The sequence below is a fragment of the Crocodylus porosus genome, unplaced genomic scaffold (assembly GCF_001723895.1).
Source record: "Crocodylus porosus isolate Cpor-Errol unplaced genomic scaffold, CroPor_comp1, whole genome shotgun sequence".
Classification (NCBI taxonomy): domain Eukaryota; kingdom Metazoa; phylum Chordata; order Crocodylia; family Crocodylidae; genus Crocodylus; species Crocodylus porosus.
This window is the reverse complement of record NW_017728886.1, coordinates 157,252,481-157,275,613: the sequence shown is the minus strand read 5'-3', so window position 1 is coordinate 157,275,613 and position 23,133 is coordinate 157,252,481. Positions and strand designations below refer to the sequence as shown.

At 40.7% G+C, this 23,133-nt stretch overlaps 1 protein-coding gene across 2 annotated transcripts in view; it reads right to left on the bottom strand.

Annotated features, from left to right (window-relative positions):
* RANBP9 (RAN binding protein 9) overlaps nt 1-23,133 on the bottom strand; it is a 48,616-nt gene that overhangs the window by 18,105 nt on the left and 7,378 nt on the right. For both annotated transcript variants that reach the window (XM_019543755.1, XM_019543762.1), the window contains exons 2-4: nt 12,894-12,946; nt 4,076-4,243; nt 1,180-1,202 (exon numbers count right to left, since the gene is read on the bottom strand). In XM_019543755.1, coding sequence (XP_019399300.1) covers nt 1,180-1,202; nt 4,076-4,243; nt 12,894-12,946 — 244 coding nt within the window. The remainder of the gene's footprint in view (nt 1-1,179; nt 1,203-4,075; nt 4,244-12,893; nt 12,947-23,133) is intronic.

Genomic DNA, 23,133 nt, shown 5'->3' with positions numbered 1-23,133 from the left:
GAGCCTCAATCTTGGTGATAATTAATCCAGTTAAAGCCTGATAAGCATGACAATTTTTGGCTTTAATTTTATAATGCGACTTTCCAAGCCAAATATTAAATCTTGACACACACAATTTTTTTGTTTTTTTTCTGGAAACAGTGGCACAACTACATCATACAACAGGAAAGTGCACCTAAATCATAGTCCAAAAAGGGTATGTCTACATAGACCTGACAGCCCAACTGGACATACCCCACAGCTAATTTTAATCCAGCTACAATGGATAATAAGTAAAATTATGGCAGCACATTTTTCAGTGTGACCTGTACAAGACCATGTGTATGAACACTGGTTACCAAGCCATGCCAAGGTCTTTGCTGTACATCTTCACTTACTGTGATAATCATTTTTTTTAATCTAGCTAGTATAAATCTGCTTACCCAGCTGTGTCATTCCCTAAACCAAAGCATACCACTACCCAAACTGTAAACCTAGATTAACTAAAAACAGAGAAGATAAGGAAAGGTGAAATAAATAGATCATACTTATATACACAATGTTGAAGATCTCTTCACACAGAATAATTTAGATAAAATAATATTCAATTAAAATATGATACAAGAACTTAAGGTATGCTGTCAATGTTAAGCCATTTCCAGTTGGCTAAAATAATCATTACATTTATGTCTTATACCATACAATGAACTATACAGGAAGAGAGTTTGGAATAAAAATGTTGCACGTGACTTGTATTTACACCATTTCTTATAAAACACAATCCTTCCTAGAGAACAAAGTTCATAGTTGATTTTACACTCACAAAGTTGGTGTTTAAATAGGTCTTCCCTCTGTACACATAACCCATACCTGTTGTGTATTTACATTATTTTAAAAGTCACTTAATACATTCTTGTTCTAATTACTGACCAAAATTCTCAAGACAATGCCCTGAAAATCAATACTGTAACTAGAACATGGGGAAAATGGTATATTTGCTTTTTTTTGTATGAGCATCTGGTCTGTTTCACTGATGCTTATCAACTATATTGAAACTGAACGCTAGAAATATTAGTTATATGCATAAGAATGTTGTAGCATACATTTCTAAACAAAACAACCAGTTATTTTACATTTATAGCAGGTGGAAAATCTGACTTCTTATTTGGAAAAAAAAAAACAAAAATCAACTCATCTTACCGGCAGATCTGTGAAAGCAATACCTGTAATGAACAGAAACACATCAAAAATTAATTTAATCAATTTTTTATTAAAACACACACAGGAAAAAAGCATGCTGAACAAGAAGCTTCCTAGGATTTTTCTTCTCATTTACAATTCACTTAAAATTCTTAAATTTTGATTTAAAACTGTGGACTTGGATCAAATAGTACTATAATAACTATATTATATAGCAAGAACATTAGATTTTAAGATCTAAGCTTCTCTAACAATTATCTATACAAGTCAGGAGTGCTCAACCTCTGCCCCATGGGATAGATGTGGCCCATAGGACCATCATACCTGGCCTGCGGGGCTCCCCATGGTTCTGGAAGCTCCTTTCCCTTCTGGGGCTGTGGTGGAGCTCCCAACCCCCTCCACACAGCCAGATGGTAGGTAGCTGGGCTTGTCTGGGTGCTGGATTGGGAATACCAGCTAAATCTGGCCCAGACAGACTGGGTACTGTCAATCCGGCTTGCTGGGCAAAAGGGTTGGGCACCACTAGTATAGGTAAACAGAAGTCACCAAAGCGGTCTCAGAACTTAGCATATATGTCTGTGAACAACTAGGCTGTATAATTGATAAGAGAAGACAAAAAGGTCACTATCTGTCAAAGAGGAAAAAAGCTAACAGGGAATTATGGTACACATTTTCAAAAAGGTTAAAGAAGTCATATATAGTATTATTAAGACCAAACCTTTCAAACTTAAAATGTATGCAGTCGGATTCTGACCACAGTTTACAAAAGCCAAAGTATAGATTTAAAAGCTTATCTTAAATCAATCATGTTTGAAGACTGTAACTGAATTCCTTGAATTACATGGAGGAATGCAACATAATATTTTCATAAGAGATTTGGTAATCTGCATGTTATAATATTGAGACACTCCAGTTTTACTGCAAAGATTATGGGCAACACATGGCATTACTTTTCTTGCTTGCGAGAATAAAGCAGAAGTAGTAATTCTATACGAGTGATGTTCTTCTACAAAATTCACAGAAGTATTGCTGAAAATTAACTATGGTAAATTTATACCAGTCATCTTGATACCTAGTTTTATACCTATGAGCAGCTGATAACCTAAAGAACCAAAAAGATCATTTTGCAATCAAAGCTCAAGTTTAGAGAAAAATCTGTTCTCTATACATTTCCAGAGCTCTAAACACATTTTAGAGAAAATGTAAGTTAAAAAACCTCTAGAAATAGATTTTGGGAAGTAAAAATCCTTATTTGACAGTTGAGAAGTATTTCATAACTTCCTTTTAAAGCTGAGCGGGTTTAGGTTTTACTTTTTTTTTTTTAACTTTTTTCTAGTCAGTCTATGATGATGATTCAAGTCCACTTTTTTCTCTTTTAGTCTCCTCTATTTAATACCAGAGTCATCTAGCATGTTTAATGGCTAAAATAAAGCTTCTAATTTCTCTTCATCTAATTGCACTAACATCCCCATCCTTAGTCCCTGAGACACTTGATTTGGGCCCCCTGATTCCTTACGGTCATCCTTCAGCTTACAGATATGGCCAAATTCTGGCAATTCCTCCCATCGTATCCAAAATCCATTATTTTGCCTATGACTAACAGTTCATATCCTAACCTTTTCTTACATACCTTAGTTACTGCAACCTGCTAGATTTTTATATTTAACTTCAGTCTTTTCTAATCTGTCCAAAAGAATCAACCCCCTACACACATTTGTACAGACATTCAGAGACAAATCACTCTAGCCAAACTTATCATCTTTGTTTTTAAGGCCCATCTTCATGTCTAAGTACCTCTCCCCTAATCCTACTCTAGCCAACTTCAGAAATCATAACTCTTCATTAGCCATCACACTTTGAACCTTATTTTGTGCTAACCCTTACTACTCAAAAACACTTCTAACATTGCTCACCATGCCACAACCTTTTTTTTTTTTACTTCACTGCTGATGCAGATAAACACACAAGAAAAATATATATTTGATCACTAAAGCATATGTGACTACCTGAATCACCAGATAATTAAATCTGTAGAGTAATTCAAATTAATACCACTTCTTCCTACTGTTCTCATCATCCACAGTTTCTGTAAAAAGTGGGGTAACAAGACATGGTTCCTAATTTTAAAGTAAAGGGTAAACTGACAAAACTTGAGCTGGTCTTCACTGGTGGGGGCCCACCTTTTGACAGGCATGCCACAAATTAAGGATCCCAAATGTCACTTCAGTATTCTTCCCTAGCACTGTCTTCTGCTCTTTTTTTACACCCTGCCCAATCTGTGAGATGCTTTTTACTCTCTGCCTGATCTGACTCTTTTTCCACTCCCTGTCTTATCTGTCATGGAGCTGCCTGTCCCCTCCTGGATCCGTTACATACCACACACAAAAGATGCCTTTGCCACCTGCGGCACTCGTGCTGTAGTTTGGCCACCCCTGGTCTACTTAACTTGCTCATAGCTCTGTTCCACCTCCAAAAGGCTGGAGGTCTGGACTAGAGACATACACACTTTTCCTGGGCCACAGAATCAAAAGGATGTTTAAGCGCCTTTGATTTAAGGAGGCTGATGTAGCAATTCTCCACTAAGGAGCACTAAATTACAAATAAATTCTCTGAATTCCTTTTGGTTGCAAAGCTCAGATTTGCTAACAGGTTTACAGTTATGCAGTATTATTAAAGGAAAAAACTAAGTTTAATGCCATAACTGAGGAAAATAATTACCTTACACTGAAGGCCTCAGAAGATTCTGTCAAACCTGTTTTAGTAACCATGACTTGGTATACACCTCTGGGACAAAGGAGCATACATTTAATGTAGTTCTACTAATATGCTTTTCATTTTTTCCCCTAACTTTGTAGTTAAGCTCTAGACTATTGTTAGCTATGACTTTTCTCCATACCCAAACTGTGTCCATTTTTCGTGTAGAAGCAGGTATTGTTGATAAGGTTTACACAACAACCAATGACATCACCAGTTGTGAACGTCGGGCCGTAGGGTTGTCCCGTTCCAGAGGAACAAAATGAATGTCCATCATCTCCATGGTAACCATACGAATGTTTATCCCAACCTAAAATAAGACGTATAAAGGTTTAAATATACTTGTTTCTACTACAAGATAATGGGGTGGGAAAAGGTTATTTTTTCTGTGTACATTTCCAAATCCAGTTTTGAATAAGGTTGATTACTACTGCTTATTTGTATCAGCTTTTTTAATTTCAAAAACCTACCTGCAGGTTTGATACACCTCAAAGTGGTGAGGGTTCCTTTGAATGCCATCAAACACACTTTAAAAACCTATTCTTGGAGCTGCAGGTCATGGTGCCAATCATACTGGCTAAGGAACCAGAATTATCTGTAGAGAAAGTCACTTCTTGCCCCTGAACATCTTGTTGCTGAACAGCAACTAAGGAAGTGCTTTCTCCGCATAGCAACCAAGCTTTTAGACTAGAAAAGGGCTATCAAAACTTGTTATGCCCACTAGGTCAGATCTGGACTGCAGGGCTCAAGGGCAAGATCAGACCTGGCTCCAGCAGTGGGGTGACTGGAAACATCATTAGCCTCCAGAAGCATCTGAGCCTTTCTGCTGCCTCAGGGCATTATGAAAATTAGCGATGCCACTCCAAAATTAGTCTCTCATGGGATTCATGCCCTGGAATTTAGTGGTGGGGCAACTGACAGCAATGTTAACACCATGTAGAAGTGTTGCCTCAAGGAGCAACGGAAATTAACGCTGCCACTGCTCAGCCCGCACCCAAATTTCCAAGGCCTCCACTAGTCACCCCATTCCTGAATTTCCAGGTGCAGATGACATGGCTTGTGGGCTAGATTTGGTCTGTGAAGCCACATCTAATACTCCTGGATTACAGTACTACTAGTCTTTTTATCCCAAAGAACTGAAAATCCAGAAGTTAACCCAGGGAAAGTCACTACCATTGGATAATCAAAATATACTCAAATAAGGACCTAATTCTACATTTAGAGAAGCTGCAGCTTCACACAGTTAAATTTTCTTCTTTCTTTTAAAAGGAGATTACTTACTAAACACTTGCAATTTGAGGAGATTATGTTTCAATCTACATCCTCATGATCTGTTTCAGTACTAATGCTTACGAAAGGAGTGACCTTCAGGCACCATATATGCTTCTTAACAGATCTAAATGTCTTGTGAAAGATTGTACAAGGGGTCCTCAACCCAATCCACCCCACCTCTATTTTACATAATTAGAACCCAAACAATACAATTGAAGAACCAGTTAAACTATTTGGGAAAAAACACTGTCTTCCTTTTATTATTGTAAGAGCTCCCTATTTTGGGAAATCAGACCAAAAAAGTTTTAAATGAGGAAGAGAACTAAGGACTGTTTCCCTCTGTTTTCAGGTATTTTAAAATTATTACCATATTAAACATCATTTTTAAGAACACCGAGTACTAGCTCTATCACCGCTAGATACACCAATGAACTATTGTGTAAACAGATGAACTGAGCTCCAGGAAACAGGTTGAAAGACTACTTGCAACATAATAAATATGTTCTAAAGACTTCATTTACTATTATACTCATTTTACCAGAGAAGCACACAGATTTTGCAGTTTTGCAATGAGCCCTCTGCAAGCTGGCAGAGCTCCAGCCTGCAGAAAGCTGGGAGGGAGTGGGAGGAGGCTGGTCAGGCACGGGGCGTCATGTGACGTAGATGCATAAGACTCGTCAGTCTGGAGAGCAGCACGACCATGCAAAATTTCAGCAGCCGTTTTGTTTCGGAGGTATTTCCAAATCACAACGGAAGGCTCCAAAACATCTCCGAAATGAAATGAGGCATCTGAAACGTTTGGAGAAATTTTGGAGTTTCCGAGCCAGGTTTGCAGGAAAACAGCTGTACGCTGCTGTGCAACTCAGCTCTGCAGGGAGCAGAGATCTGTGTTGGGGGTCTCCTCATCACCACTGCCTGCCCCATGCTGTCCCAGCAATGCAGGACTGGACAGGGCAGACAGAAGCTGGGCGGAGACCCGCAGTGCAGATCTCCGCTCCCTGCAGAGCCAGGTCATGGCAGGGCAGTGCTGGCCCCTGCCACGTGACCTGGTTCCACATGGAGCAGAGATCTGGGGTGGGCAGTGGCAATGAGGAGACTGCCACATGGATCTCTGCTCCCTGCGCAGCCAGGTTGTACAACAGGGCAGGGCTGGTCCCTGCCACACAACCTGACTCCACAGGAAGTAGAGATCTGGGGCAGCGGCAGCAAGGAGACCCCCAGCATGATCTCTGCTCCCTGCGGAGCCGAGTCGTGCAGCAGGGACCAGCAGGCTTGCTTGCCACTGTGTGCTGCTTCCCTGCCTCGACTCGGAGTGACAGGGATCAGAGATCTGCACAGGGGTCTCCTCACCTGCACGGAGGGCAGCAGACCTCCACCTCCCCCTAGTCACAGCCCCGCCCTGCTCCCCACTGGGGCTCCAAGCCCCACTCAGCTGGGCAGTAGGGCTGGGTGAAGCTTGCAGCCCGTTGGAAACAGATTCGGAGGAAATTCAGTGGAGACGAATCTCTGAAACAGATTCGACTGAAACAAAACAGAACAGTGATCCAAAACACACAAATCTGAAACCAAATCGAAACACAGCTGTTTTGCACATCCCTAGAGTGCAGCTTCTGCAGGTAAGTAGGTGGGGGGAGGGGGGAAATTGAGCTCCTGTGAGGGGTGGGTGCAGGCTGCAGGCTCCCACCCTGCCGCCCTACCCCAGGGCCTCCGCAGTCCAACAGGCGTGACCTGGTGCAGCAGGGAACAGCTGGGCCACACTGCTTGTTGCTGCAAGCTCCTTGCTGCCCTGGCAATGTGCCCCCTGGATGCACAGCAGCTATGATCGGTACAATTCTGTGCCGCTGCCCTCACTGCAACCATGCACACAGGGGGCATGTTGCCAGCGCAGAGCTCACAGCAACAAGCAGCTTCTTCATGCTGCCCCACTGTTCCCTGCTGGGTTGGGTCATGCCTGTTGGGCTATGGAGGCCCCAGGTTAGGGCAGCAAGGCAGTGGGGAGCCTGAGCCTATGCCCACACCCGCCTTGCACACAGATCTGGGGGCATAGCTCCCCTCTTTCCCCCAGGAAGCATGTGCAGTGCTGGGGAGCCAGCTCCGTTCCCCCCTCCCTCTCCCCCACAAGTGCACAGCCTGTCCCATGTTTAGATTTGGGGCACAGGTCCCCCTTGCCCCATGGGGAGCCAGTCTCCCCGACCCAAGCCCACAGCAGGCAGCAGGGTGGAGCCAGGCTCCACTCTACTGCAGCAGCTGCAGCCCCTTACCAGGTGCAGGGGGCTGAGCAACCAGGTCCACAGCAGCTTGTATTGCAGTTCCCCAAGTAGCCTGGGGCCCCCTCCAGCAGGGTTGTGGGGGGACACGGTCACCAGCACAGCTAGGGGACTGAGGGGGCACCAACAGGGGTGCAGGGGTCTTAATCATGGATTTTTTTAATTTTAATTGAGAATAATTGAGAATACATATATATATTAAACAGGGAAAACCAGGATCCCTGCTCATCACATAAAGAGGGTCAGTCTTCAGTCTAGATCTCAAAATATAAGCCTGGCTACAGTTATAGCCACTTATATTGCAAGCTATACAGATCAGTGGTGTTCAACCTTTTTGCTAGGTGGGTCAGGTGGGCAGTTCCAGTCCCTCCACAGGCCAGATCAGGCTGGTGGTCCTGATCCAGCAAATGAAGCAGGCATGGCAGGGCCCTATCAGGCTGTGCAGAGGGGAGTAGGAGGCAGATCAGACCCAAACTGCCCATGGGGGAAGGGGGCTTGGTGCTGCTTTAGCCATAGAGAAGAGGGGGCATTTCCCAGCCTTGTGGGAGGAAGGGGCATGACCCAGCCCCAACCCAGCTGCATGGGAGGGAAAGGGGTATGGTGTGGTCCCAAATAAGCTGCACAGAGGGAAGAATATGGCCAGTCCCTGCAGCAAGAAGGGGGTGCGACCCCATCCTAATCCAGCTGCAGAGGGAGTAGGGTGCAGCTCAGCCCTGATGTGGCCATGAACGGCAGGGGACAGGGCCCAGATCCAACCCACTGCATAGCATGTTGAAGTGGCAATATTAACTGCCACTACTCCCCTGCTGCCAAATTTCCTGACCTCTGGGAAGCGCTACAGGACAGATGTGGCTCCCAGAGCCTTGACATTTGGCCTATAGGCCAAAGGTTGTCCACCCCGGTCAGATCAATGGTACAAGCAGTATACCCCTAAATAGTCACATCAAGTAGATTTAACTTTTAAGGTAGTGGCTCCTAATCATCTATAGGGATGTGGTGCCCTCAAGGCACATTTTAAACTGTAATTTGCTAATAAATAAATATCTGAACTTGCAGCAAATAGTATGCAACTATATCTACAAGAATGACCCCAACTATTCCAGGGTAATTCAGAGTACTTGCAACAGTCTGAAATATAAGAATTGTGAAAGTTCTTAATAGAAACCAAAAGTCTTTTATGACACAACTGTTAGCTATGGAAGCTTTAAGTCCCTCCAGAATAACCTGGAAAAGATCAGTATTGGAACTCACTCATGTACAACAATCACAACAATCAGTGAACAGGTTAAGAGCTACTGTGAAGAATACCTTACAGAGTTCAGAGCTGCACTAAAGGTTCCAAGGAGTCTAAATTACCACTGGTAAGATGAACTGTGGAACTTGCTACTGGAGCCTCCCCACCCACCAAGTGCCCAAGACATTTGTTTCAGTTACAACTGGTAGTATGAGAAAAGGCTGGCCCCCTTCACACATTCTGGTATTTCTATTCTAGTGAAAAGCCAACAAGAAATTTGTCTATTGAAATAAATACCATGTCCTTACTAGAGTACTTAACCCTCTGAGGAACTGACTGGCATATGTGTACTCAAAAGAAAGGCCTCATCATGAAGATGTACACAATTTTCAGAGAGAAAGATATGGATAGTAAGACTAAGCAAATGCAGGTTGGGAAAGAAACCTGGGGAAATAAACTGAGATGCAGCAATGGAGCAAAATTTGGAAGCTGGTTACTCATTACCTATATGTATTTTATGGAAAACAAATAGTTATGAAGCATTCTACAGTTTTTTTTAAAGGGTGATACACAACATGTTGGAGATGCTGTAGAGAAAGAGGCTCCCTTTTTCATATGTGGTAATTGTGCCCAGAGGTCCTAATATGCCAGGAAGGAAAGGGGGCAGGGGCTGAACAGAATAATAAGTACTGGGCTGGGTGAAAATATCCCTTTGCATCTGCTGCTTTGTCTACTGAATGCTTCTGCAAGATTTACTTTGTGTGGAATGAAAAGCTGGCATCTTTTGTGTTATCTACTAAACTATGTATTGTTCAAGTGAGAAGGAACCCATCCCTGAAACTGTGATATACTAAAATATGGCAAATTCTGGTGATGGAGAAAATTGTCTCATCAGGTTAGATCAGTGATCCGCAACCAGAATACCATGGCGCCCTGGGATGCCTGGAGATCTTTTCAAGGTTGCCATGGGGTGCCATGAAACGTTAACACACTTAAGTGTGCAAACATGATTCACAAGATAAACCCAGAGATTTCGAATAAGAACCCAAAATGTAAAGAGCATTCTAAATTGTTGTGGTCTTCCTGAATTTTTTGCAACAGAAAAAGTGGTTCAGGTTTTTTTATGTAGTCCAAAAAAAAATAAAAAAGAGTGAAAACTAAGAGCTGGCATTTTCTGAGAAGTGCTTTGAGTCTAAAAAGGTTGAGAAGCACCTAGCTGGATTCCATTCCTGACTTATACCGAGGACAAAGTTTCAGCAGTCAATATGCCAAGTCTTTAGCCAGATTCTTTGAATACTAATATTACTGAATGTTATTTTCACTTATATAAATCATTATATTGGTAGTACGTGGTAGGTGATAATCTGTGAGAATTGTTATTACTGTACTTGCATTGTAAAGATGTAAAAATATCAAATCTGTTGCAACTCTTACGTACCCCTCTTGTGCTGAGAGTTTTGTTTCTTTAGTTGCTTGAAGAAAAAATTTAAGGAGAGGGAGAAAAAGAACACTTTAGATTTTAAGTCTGGCGCAGCCTTCAGTTTCTCATTTGGAAACCAGAAATAGGCAAGGACATCTTCTGCAAGGCAGACTATATTCTCCAGAGAGGCAAGAACAGATTCTCCCCAGACTCTATCAATAATTTGCACAAGCAATCTTTTATGAAACAGGAGGTCAAGCATTTGGCAGCAAAAAAAGGAAGTGAGATAAAGCAGGATGCAAGATACCTGCTACTGAGGCATCACTGTCACCTTCCTAACCTTCACTCGGCACCAAATGATCGTAGGAAAGTAGAGCTAGCTGTAAGGGACCTTACAAGATCAAGATGAAGTCCAGCCTCCTGCTCAAGACAGGGTCGTTCCTGACTAAAACCATCCCAACCAAGTGTCTGTGTAACCTGTTCTTGAAAACTTCCTGGGATGGAGATTCCACAACTGGTCTAGGTAGCTTATTCCAATGCTTGATAACCCTGACCAGAAAGTCCATTCGAGTTTCACAGGACTATCTGTTCCATTCATCAAGAGCAGAGGCCTTGGCAAGCTTGCCAAATCCACAGGTATCAAAATTCAGTTCCCCTATGCTGCTTCAAAGAAAAATTCTGAACCAATAAGTGAAGCTGTGTCTGACCCAAAGTGGGCCTCAGTTTTAAATTATATCTTAAAACGTTGCTAATGCCCTCTACATTTGAGTCCACTAGAAAATTCAGTAACAAAAACTGATAATGCAACAGGCTACGTTGACCTGAACAAAATTAAAATTCAACATCAATACCTATACTAAATGAAAATGAGTAAGTCTGATGCAATCCATAGTGAAGTCTTAAGAAGAAATCAAGACTTCCATATCAACCAATGCAATCAAAGGAACAGAGCAAGAGATACAGCAAGGATATGTTTCTCTGGATATTCAAACCTGCAAAAAAGCATGACCCTACACGGCTTTGCAACTAAGTCCACCTGTATCTTGAATAAGAGAAACCCATACTAAATATACCATTACCTCTTTACCATAAAGAAAAAAGAATATACAAAGCAGCTTGTATTGCAGTTCTCTGAGAGGCTTCTTTCATGCCATCTGAAGATACTAAATGACTAGAACCAAAATATAACAGCACTTCTTTATTTTACTGTTCTCAGTTACTGTGTTGACAAAACTCTGCACTGATTAACAGTGTTTTGTTAACTCTTTAGTTACAGATGTATCTTAAAATTTTTCAAAATCTGAATTTAATACCATCTAATAATTCACTGATTTCAGAAATAGGAACAGCATAACTGGTAGCTCCTGTTACTATATCAGTATATGGCAGCCAATTTAGATAGAAAAATAAATGTTTGAATACATGAGAAACCAGATGCTAAAGATACCATATAGCTAGTTTACTATTTACATTTGGTTAATATTAACCAAGTTTAAATATACGCTTATATCTTTTAAAGTTCTCAATTCCTTATGCATACTTAAATGAGAAGTAATCCCAGCCCTACCCAAAGAAAAATTATTTTAGTGATAAGAATGTTCCTGCTTACACTGCTGGTTTCTTTAACACAACATTTTAGGCAAGAGTATGAATTTCTGGAAGCTGCATTTCCCACAATACCCATAATTTATCTGAAGTGTCCATATATTAAAGTATATATTTGATAGCACAGACAATACGTGCTACAGGTATTACTGCCCTGAGCAATTAAGTTTACTGGAAGAAAATATTTCACCAACCTGTAAACATTTAAAATCTCAACCTCAACTTTTTTACACTAACAATAGAAGTGTCCAAAAAGAATGATTTTAAGGGCCAAGAAGAGCTGAACTAGCCAAATTCATTTGGTCTTTCAGGTTTTTGTTGTTTTGTTTTTTTGTTTTTTTTTTAAAGGAAATGCCAACAATTAGTGTGTTAAAACTGTACAACAGTATTTAAAATTTTTAATGATATAGGCCTCAATTTTGCAAATCAGTAAGGGCACCTATACACATGCAGCGAGGCTGCCCTGACACTGGAGCAGACTTGATCAATCTAGTCTACTGCAACATGGTAATTACAGCACTCCAGTGGACTCCAGCACCATGTGCATCAGCATCCCTGTAGTGAAAAATAGCAGTGGGACACTTTCACTAAGCTGATTTGGCGAGCTTTAACTAAAGTTCCCCACCACCATTTTTCAGCACAGGGACACTGATGCACATGATGCTCAGGCACTCTAATTAGAGTGAGCTCCCAAAGCACGTACATAAACGTCCTAGGACTACAGAGGTGCTTAAAAAGGTAACCATGTTTTTCAGCCGCTTTATGTTCTTAATACTAAGGAGAGACAAGGAAATCCAGTGTTGAAACAAGAATAGTATGTCTTACCTACTTTTTAAAAAAGTGATGAAGTTTTGCTCCCAGGAAGGCATCTCTATTAATAACTATTAGAAAAACATCTCTTCTGTGCAAGAAATCCTTTTAGGGCTCCATATTGTACATAAGTTTGTTTCATCAAATTGCAATTTGTCCTATGGCTAAGATGCATTGAGATGGTTATAAACAGGGCAAGTATCTCAATAGTTTACTGCTGGGAGCTAAATACATTGTTGGTCCTTAAAAGATCTTGATATTTACTCTGAAACAGATATTACACTGTAAAACCATTAAGTTTGGTTGCATTGTTTCATATATCAAACACAATACTAGTAAATATTAGACGTACCTGGTAGTCTATTCATGTTCACACCTTGAGCAGAAAGCCCAATTCCCATGTAACTGAAAAATAAAAACCAAGATAAGCTTATCTTCTTTTACATGTCAACAACAACAAAAAAAACATGAAAGACATTTCCAAGAAACACTGCATTGGTGAATCTGTTGCCAATTAAGCTGATGAGAAGTTAACACAGGATGCACACATAGGCATAGTGGCAGAGTCATCTAACAGGAAAGTAACTCCTAGTGAAATAAGTATGTCATGTTAAATGTTTGTAGCACGGGAAGGTGAGAGGCTGAAGAAGGAAATTATTACCAAATACATTTTGTTATCTATAGAAAGTAGGGATAGAACCATCATATCAAGTACAGAATCTTTATTTTGTTCAGCCACTCATTTGCCATAAAAACAGAGGTAGGTAAAAAAAAAAGAGAGAGAGAGATTTTGCTGAAAAGGCTTAGAGCTAGTGTGACCATATGTCTCGATTTAGCCGGGACAGTCCTGGATTTCACAGGCTAGTCATGGCTAGCTTTTGAGAATTATAATGAGGATCCTGAAAACACAGGAGCGTGGGGCACTGTCTGGCTGGCAAAGTACTGGGCAAGCAGGCGCTGCTACCTGCCCAGCATACCACCTTGCCCCTGCCAACTTGTGAGAGTACAGGACAGAGTGAAAGGGCAGAGGGGTACTGTCCCAGACGAATGTCCCAGATTTCCTTATCGTCAGCCTACCTGGAATAGCAGTTTCTAACTTTTTTTTTTTGCATGAAATACCCCATTTTCAGGCTCACAGCCCAAATTCCAGTGCAAGTCTGAAAGCAACAGTCTAATGTCTGTTAGGCTCATTTCCTCAGTCATTAGGTGCCATTTGGAGTCATAACACCTTGTTTGGGAACCAGTGGCCTAGAGAAAGATGAATGAATACCCACTGAGATCACCATGTATTACCAACACTTTTTTTTTTTTTAAACCAAAAAAAGCTCCTTCCCAAGTTAGATACTTAGAGATTACACGTTTTCAGAAACAGCATATTTTTGGGAGACATTTATGGAAATGTCATTCTAACAGCAAAGGACTAGATTAATGTGGTGTGGCAAGATACAGTCCTTAGAGATGTACTGGTAAGATGATCAAAGTAACTGCTGAAGTTTTTAAATTTAATACGTATTATGAGTTATTGCCAGGTCCAATAAAATCCAAAATTTACTTCTATGAAAATAAATGTTAATAAATCCTTAGTTCAAAAGACTCACTCTATGATTTATACAGAAAGCACAGAAGGACTGGGAAGCTTTATATTAAACTGTTTCCCTGCTTTTTCAATCCAAACATTGAAGCATTTTAAAAACAATGCATGAGAACACAGTGAAATTAGCTTGAACCTCCTTATAACAACACAAAAGGTGAATTGATAATGGCCGAAGATGAAAGAAATATGAGACCCATCCAACAAAAAGCTAGAATTTTGTATTTGCTATATTAATAAACATAAGTGCGTTATAAATTTCCCTCCTTAAGCCTAGCAACTCCAATTTAAGCCATGTGTGTAACTCATTTTGATAATCCTTAGAATATTAGAATACTCTACTATTTAGAATAGTTCAAATTAGTTAATATATAAAAAGCTTTCGACATGCAACAGCAGTAATGAACAAATAGGAGACAAAAAACCTACACAGTTTAAGTCAGGGTTGTCCAATTAGTGGCCCACAGGCCACATGAGGCCTCCAAAGGGTTAACCTATCGCCCTCCATCCCAATTCCTGGTGCAGGGGCTACTCTTTCTTTCACTGCTCCAGCTGCCACTGAAGTCTCCTGCCCTGTCCCTGCAGGTGTGGCCAAGACAGCCTGCAGCCAGGTGGCTTGGGGAATTTGGGAAGATTGTACAGCACAGGGGGGACCACCGTGGCATGACATGGCGCATGGGGCTGCTTGCACAGTACAGCAGGGGAAGCACCCACCACATGGTCTGAGGATTGGCAGAGTATGAAGCAGCGCATGGCCTGGCCCGCACTGCAGACAGCCAATAGGGCATGCAACCCATAACGAGTATGGCTGGGAGGCTCATGGCCAGCCCTTGACACTCAGAAGCTGGACAGTCCTAATCCAAGTCAAAGACCCTACTCTAAATATTTTCACTGTATAAATGATTTTCAAACAAACTTTCTATTCTGAACTACAAGCTTAGGTGCTATTTTAACAACAGCTGTCTTTATATGGCCTTAAAAGCAGCCAGCTTGTCACAGTTATGACATGCTTCATTGTGCAGGTTAGTAATTCCCTGCCACGTCTTCCAATCAGTACCAACAAGCTACTTGCTGCACTCTTGCTTCATACAGTTGCTACATGCAAAGTACTTCTCTAGTGATGCTTGGTGCATCACATGCAGTCCCTTGAAAGTGCTAACAATCCATAATGGGACCCCAGCAGTTCAAACAGGCAGGTCACAGCATACTAGAGATACAAAGAAGCTGAAGTGAAGGTCATCAAACAAAGGAATTAATTTTTGTTGTACTGCTAATTATGTTTCTGGGGCAATGATCAAGATAAAGTGAACATAACCACCGAAAATGCTTCTGTGGAAAAAGCTAAATTTTGCTCTGGGCAATGTGGAAAAGGAAGAATTACAAAGCTATTCTGTAATCCTGATATGCAAAGGACTCCAAAGGTAAAAGTTATATCCAAATCTAAAAAATAGAACAAAAAGTTTCTATGAGCAAGTTTAAAAACACCAATTTCTTTCATCAATATAATCTAGATAGTTTTTAGTTCGTTAATCACAAAAAAGCTTCTAAAGTTCCAAGTCAGCCAAATTGCATCAAAAACAATTTTTCAATCTAATTAGTAAAAACTAACTGTCAGCATTTTATAAGGGGCAATAATACACCGTGTCAGGTGTAATACTGCAGGATGCTCAGTAGAGGCCAAGTACAACCGAACAAAGACAGACAACGTATTTGTTAGGTGTCACAGAAAGATATTCATTCCTGTGAAGATGACAAAGTCTATTCTGCCCCTTTCATTCAATATCCCTTTTAAGTGCAGGTCTATTGATACTAGTGTGAAGAGATGTATCCCAATTTAACACAGGTATGGACAGTGAAGTTTCAACTACTGAAGTTTAAATACAGTGATACCAATCCCAAATAAAAGGATTATTCCTGTAAAATATCTGTTTTTGCAATTCCTTTTTTGTTCTTTTAGCAGCGAGAAGGTACTTTAAACTATATAAACTACAGTGAAATTGGACAGTATTTCAGAAAATGTATATTTTTTATTGTAAGAATCTGAAGGAAGAAAACTAACTACAATTTCTAGCTCAAAGTGAGCGAAATCAAATACAGATTACAGATTAGGGTTTTTGTTAGATTGTGGAGCAAAAAGAATCAACACTTCTGGACTCTCACCAGTTTCCTTAGTTACTGTAAATAAAATCTTATGTTGATGGGCTAGTCTCATACTGTATTCAAAAAAAACTCACACAAATGCACTTAAGATGTTATTTTCCCATTTGTTTTTCAGCACTTACAATTTAGGTCCCTTAAAATTTTTCAGTTTATAAATTAATACAGAACAAATTTTGACCCAAGCTATTTGCTTATACAAAGGACTTCCTTAGTGGAGGAATAATACTGTAAAATCCCAAACTTGTCTCACAGGTTCACATATCAGGAGGTTTATTGTTTAGAAAGCAAGAGGAAAAATTAAAGGGCTCCAATACAAAATGAAGAAGGACTAGGCAGCAAACAGACAGTAACAGACCAGCATCAAGTTGAATAGGGCTGGACAAAGCTGCTTTCAGATCGTGCTTTATTTACTGGAACAGCTGACACGTATACACATAGGTTCAGCTTGGGAGACAGTCAGGATTACAGAGGAACAGGAAGTGACCATTACTTCTCACCACTCGGGCCATATCAAGGCATAATATTTCATCACAGGGAAAAGGAGGTAAATACAGCAGGAAGTGACAAGACTCACTCCAACACAGAGTTTGTAGATCAAAATGACTTAAAGATGGTAGCAGACTAAGCTGCACAAGATGATATAATAGTAAAGGGCTGCTGTTAGTTATTTGCCTCTCCTGGCCGCATCCAACCCATCTGAAGAAAAACCAACTGATGTGGACAAACAGAAGAAAAAAAAGGTGCGTCAGGGACAATACCTTAAACTATGACCTTAATCTAAATCGCAGGAATCAAATCACATGTTCATGATATATAAAGCGCTACCAAGACGGAGTACAAACTGATGTCAAGTTGCATTCTAATAAGTAAGGCTAACGATGAATTATTCAGTCATTTTAAAATCAGTACATGGGGAAGCAGAACGAGTTTAAGGCCAAAGACTGAACTATAAAGAAGGTAAATATCCAAATTAGGATAATTTCTAATAATATTCAAGAGTCATTTATATTCCTTTTGTATTTTAAGCACATTATTTTCAGGCTAATAATGATGTTGCACAAGAAAAACTTGTCCATTTCAAATATTAGGAGCAATTTCTACATTTTTACGTCCAGAATAAAATGAACGTAAATTCTTCAGAATACTACAGAGCTAAGATTCAACTGTTTACCAAAAGAAGAAAAGGAACTCAGTCTACCAGAAGGGTAGCCATTAACAGGACCCTGTATTTTTTCCACTACAGCAGACATAAGAGTCTAGAGGTCACTACAGCGAGAACAAAGGAAAGGAAACAACCTGATAGCAGCTACACATTTTCAAGAAGTCCATTCACATTCTTACTGGAGCTTGAGTTTCTACCTTGATGTAGAAATAAAATAGAGATTAGGGAGGAGACATTAAAAAAAAAATAAAAGATAATCAGAAGTGAACAGGAGAAGGGAGCTGCAGTAATTTCAGGAGGTACACAATTAGAAACTGGAAAAGGATTACAGATAACCATTTCATACAATTTAGGTATTTAGATATGCAATTATAGCTAATTGAAACTGTTCACCAAAATTTTGCAACATAATGTTGAATATTTACTTCGGTGTTGAAGGTAATACAATTAATTCTCAAAATTCAGACCAAGCAGCAATTGGTCTAATCCAATTCTCTCTCATTTCTAAAAGCACCATGAATTCAAATGTTGCACCTAATTATTGGTTAGCTGGAAAGTTTGTTAGGCATCAACGACTAATTTAGATGCTGTCATTAGAGATTTAAAACATTACTTACTTTCTTTAATTGTACTTTATTTATAAAAGGAAAATTAACCAAATAACAAAAGTTTTACTTAAAAAAAACCCAAACAAACGTTTCATCAAGAAGCTACAATCTGAAGAGTCAAAGTCCCTGTCAAGATGTTTTGCTCACTCTTTCTACAGTGTCAACAGGTGATTTTAAAAGATGGTATACCTGGGGGGAGTTGCTCCATCATGCCTTGAAATCCAAGTTGTTTTGGTGATGATGAAAATAAATGACCAAGCTAGTCTCTGGATCCTGTCCTCACCTATGTGCTATAGATTTAAAGAAAGCAACTTAACACCATACAGTGGTAAAATCCAAGTTACCAAAATATCTGTATGGGATCTAAGGCAGCTGAGTTCAAGTACTATTGAGTTCAAGTACTATTCAAGTGAAGTTCCTTCCCATAATACTTAAATATATCAAAAAACTATATATAGAGTATGAAGCCAATAAACAGTGTACAGTATACCATGGCTGCAGGTAGCAAAGGATGTGTTTTATTGGTCAAAGTAATATTCTACCTACTAGGAAAAGTACATGAAAAAGACCTACAATTCTAGGGGTAATGGAAAAAATCAGGTTACTGTACAATTTTTTTTGTTTCCATAACGTTTTTTCTAGAAAGATTCTGATCTACTAAATTTGAACTTCAGAGTTCCCTCTGGCAGAAGGCTTTCTAAGATTATGAAGTTTTCCTCCAGTAGAGCTCTCTGCAAGTATGTATATAAACCCAACTGCAGAATACAGATAAAAAAAGACCATCCAATACATGCAAATATGTCCCAACTACCCAGCAATAGCCAATTCTGTATTTGACTATATTAAGCAGTCAAATAATTTCATCTGAATGTACCTTATAAATAAGGAACAATTTAACTTCTCAAAAAAGGACATTCCAAAAATGGGGACCTAAAACCCAAGAATGCAATTCTCTTGGACTGCTTCTGGTTTCTTTTGTTCGGTTTTCTTTAAATTAATATTTTTCAATCCTTTACAAAACCTGAATTTCAAAGAAGTAGGCTGTTTTATTCCAAATCTTCACATCCCTAGCCTATTACACAGTTTTCAAGTAATCCCTTTTTCCAGTGAAACTGCATTCTCTTCGTCTCCAACGTTCCAGTGAAACATACTTATTTACAAGTGGTTTAGATACATTCCAAAAGATAAAAGAATGTAGTACAATTTGCCACTTACACAGCACCATCTCATCTTGGATTTTAAGTTAGGATAGCAACAAAATAAGCCACAGTAACATAGGAAAACTACTTCAGACTTTTCATGCATTTGCTTTTCCTCTGAGTGTAACTGTATGCCTAAATGGCAAGTAAAGATTCAGTGCATCTGAGTGTGTTAGGATGACAAAATGGCTACTTTCCAAAAGATTTTCTATACAGTTGTACTGTATAAAATGTACCAAAAACCCATGCCAAAAATCAGATTTAAAACCACACAGTCCCACAGCTGGAATGTGGCAGTAAAAACAAAGACATTCCAAACAAAAGTAAGAACTGGACATATCCCGTGTGTTTTGTAAAATAAATGTACTCAAGAAAGAAAAAGTGAACAAGCAGATGTGTTCAATATTGAAAAAAAAAAAACTGGTTTGGGATCATAGAAGAAAGGTCATAAAACTTGAGAAAATGAAGAACAGTTCACCCTGAAATACTGCTGCATATGTGAGAAAGGGAGCAAGAGTTTGGGCTTTGTAATGAGTACATACCAGTTGAACAAACTACAATAGCCATTGACTAAACTTGCATCAATGCACTGGAAAGCTCACATTTGCATTTTACAAGATTGGCTTGTTTAGGTGAGTAGTTATGGTGTCCCATGACATCTACGTGGAACACATCACGGGCCACCATCAGTGTTCCAACCCCACCAGATGAACCGCCGTCAGACCGGACCCAGAGGGACCGCCTGCCCTCCCCCTCCCCCGCACTAGATGGACTTCACTTCAAGAGGATTCCTCAGCAACAGACAACCCCGCTCCAGCCAAAGAGGATTCCCTCAATGAGACTATATGGACTGAGACACTTTCTCTAAACCAATTCCTCCACCATTGCAGACCATTGTAACAGGTTTGTGTGCATCTATCTTTCTCTCTCAGCATCGCAAACCCCCTCCCTCCCCTTTCCCCACGCCCAGGCTTAGTTGGCTAACATTGTATTTTCTGTAACCTAGCTGTGTTTACCTCCTCACCCCCATCCCTCTAATGTTAGTCCCTTGCTCGGGCAATTTGTATTTCCCTACTGGCTTTGTCATCTTTTCTGCATTCACGATCCTAAACGTGTACTAATGAAAGTCAGTCTCTTTTCTCACTTCTACACCCACTTTACCATGCACATGAAGTGTAGTTCAGAACACTACCACAACCACAAACTACCACAACCACAAAGGACTGATTATACAGTCACCATTAAAATGGGCCATGATCTCACAGCAATCTAAAAACATTTTTTAATACTTTCTCCTAGTGCAGCATTATATGCATCAGTGAAGCCCTTTTAAAACGAGGTAATGCTGTCTTAATATGATTCACATCTACATAAGACAATTGCATCAATGAAACTATACCAGCTGCTAACCTCAGCACAGATAAGATCTCAAATTATCGTACTTCAAAACTACTACGTAAGAAGAGAAAAATCTATCCATACTATACTTGTTTTTTCCCTACATATCTTTGCATGACTAACCACTTTTAAATTCTGTTTCATTCTTTCTGAAGGTCTTACAGAGGCCTTAGTCTGCTTACAGTAATTCAGCAAATATAGTTTTAGCTTTGCTTGAAGGGCTGTGCATCCTCACACCATCATGGGATATCCAGAGGCTATTTTATTTATGCGTTATTACCTTGACAGCAAATGTATTTGTTGTTGGACACTCCCGTGCCCTGCTCCTAAGGGGTTATAAACTTAAGGGGGGGGGAGGTGTGTCGCAGTGCACTGAAGTGCCTGCTCCTAGAGAAGGACAGGTGTTGGTTGCTGGGCCAACCACAAGGGTCAGCTGACCAGGAGGGGGCAGGGCCTGGCCTATATAAACAGCCCAGGCTGAGGCCATAGGCAGTTCTCCTCTGGCAGCCGAGGGAGTAGGAGCTCTGTTGAAGCAGGCAGTTCCCTGTTAACAACAAAGGGTGAAGGAGCTCTGTTGAAGCATTGCAGCCTATAGAAGCTGAGGGCCTGAATCAGCTCCCATGTGAGGAGACCGGGTGGAGGAAACCCTGGTAGGGATTTGAGAGGTTAAGCCACCAGATAGTTTAGGGTTGCGTTTTAGCCAGGGGGCTTCATTTGAGTTATAGCCGGTTGGCTCGTGTTATTCTGTTTGCTTGTTGTTTGTTATTACACCGGAGGACCGGGAGAGGCTATAAGGGGTTGGAGGAAGCCTCATAGGAGTGCCCCAGCAGCATGGGGGTTCCTGATGCCAGAGAGGGCACAACAGTTTGGATTAAGGGCCAGGTAAGGCCAAGGCTGCCTGAGCTGGATAAGGATCATAGACCTAAGAAGGGGGTATGGGGGCCAGTTACGGCTAAGGCCGCCTGAGCCCCAATTGCGAGGAGCACCAACAAGAAGCCCAGAGGGCACTTGCAAGAAGCCCCAGAGAGGGTGGGCACACAGAGGCGAGCCCCAGGGAGGGCAGGCGCACAGAGGTGAGCCCAGAGGACATCCGCAAGGGCGCGGGCAATAGTAATTTGACTCAACAACGTCCGGTACATCTGAGAGGTTTGGGGTGTGGTATAAGGGGTGGTAGGAGCCACGCACAGCCCACAAGGCCGGGGGGGCACCAAATCAATCTACACAGAATGGGGGCCAGGATAAATAAGAGCACTGTGTCCAAGGGTCAAAAGGCAGCCTCCCTTATAATACTTTTGTCATCAAAGACTTGGCGGGCGAAAACAAGGGTGCTTGATAGACAACTTGGCATGGTAGGGGGCGCCAGGAGAGATCACGGCCGCTCCTGGGTCCCCGCCCTGTGACAGTATTCTTGGTTCAATGGACAAGAAATCTCTCTTTCAGTGACTAAAAACACTGTGGGTAATTAATATGCAAATCTCCAGTACTAAAACACCACAAGTAACAAGTCTTCTGATTTTTCAGCTTCTTGGGAAGGAAGCGCACACAATTTGTCAGGCCTGACTCAAGAGGTCTAAGACTACAAGAGACCTAAAACTATTTAAAGTCCTGATGTGGACGACAGAACCACAACACAAAAGCAGGCATGAGACCATGGCCTAAAAATCCTCATGAAGACAGGTGGCCAACCAATAAGTTGCTTATAAAAGTTACATTTCTCTGAAATAACAGTTTTAATTATAGAGTATTTTTACTTTATGATATCTGCCTAGATGGGGTTTAAGCGACATAGCCCCTGAAAGAATGGAACCATAGGTACTAAACTGAAGTCAGACCCACTAAAGTTATCATGGATAACTGCAGGGGACTGTAGCCTAAAGGTATTGTCTGGAAGAAGCAACTCACAGAATCTTGCCCTAAGAAAGTGACTGTTACAGATCTAAAGAAGGACACTTTGTGCCTAAGAACTTGTCTAACATCTCACAACTATCCATAAAAGGTATCATGAAAAAACCTTGTTTCTTGCATACGTACTTCCTGGACTTCATGGCTTCAACAACACACTGATACTAATTATAAGAGACCTAGGACCTGAGTGGGGTTCCCTCAAGGAGAATAGCATAGTTAACTCAAATCCTGTGGCACCATTGTACGACATCATCATACATATGAAAGGATAGAATTAACCTCACATTCTGATTACTGATTAAAAGGTGATTGTGGGAGCTGGTAAAGAAAGTTATTAATATGAAGGATGCATTCCTTCTCCCCACAATGAAGAAGCCAATGAAAGTTTTATGCAACTAAAGCAGCAAGAATGGCCATTAATAGATACTAAGGTAATTTAAGTCAACAAGGGGGAGGGGTTGCGCTCTATGTTAAGGAGCAATATACATCAACCCTCATCAAGACAGAATCAAAGGATGAGGAAGTAGAAGGACTGTGGGTTAGGCTACATGGGGGGCAAGGAGAAAAGG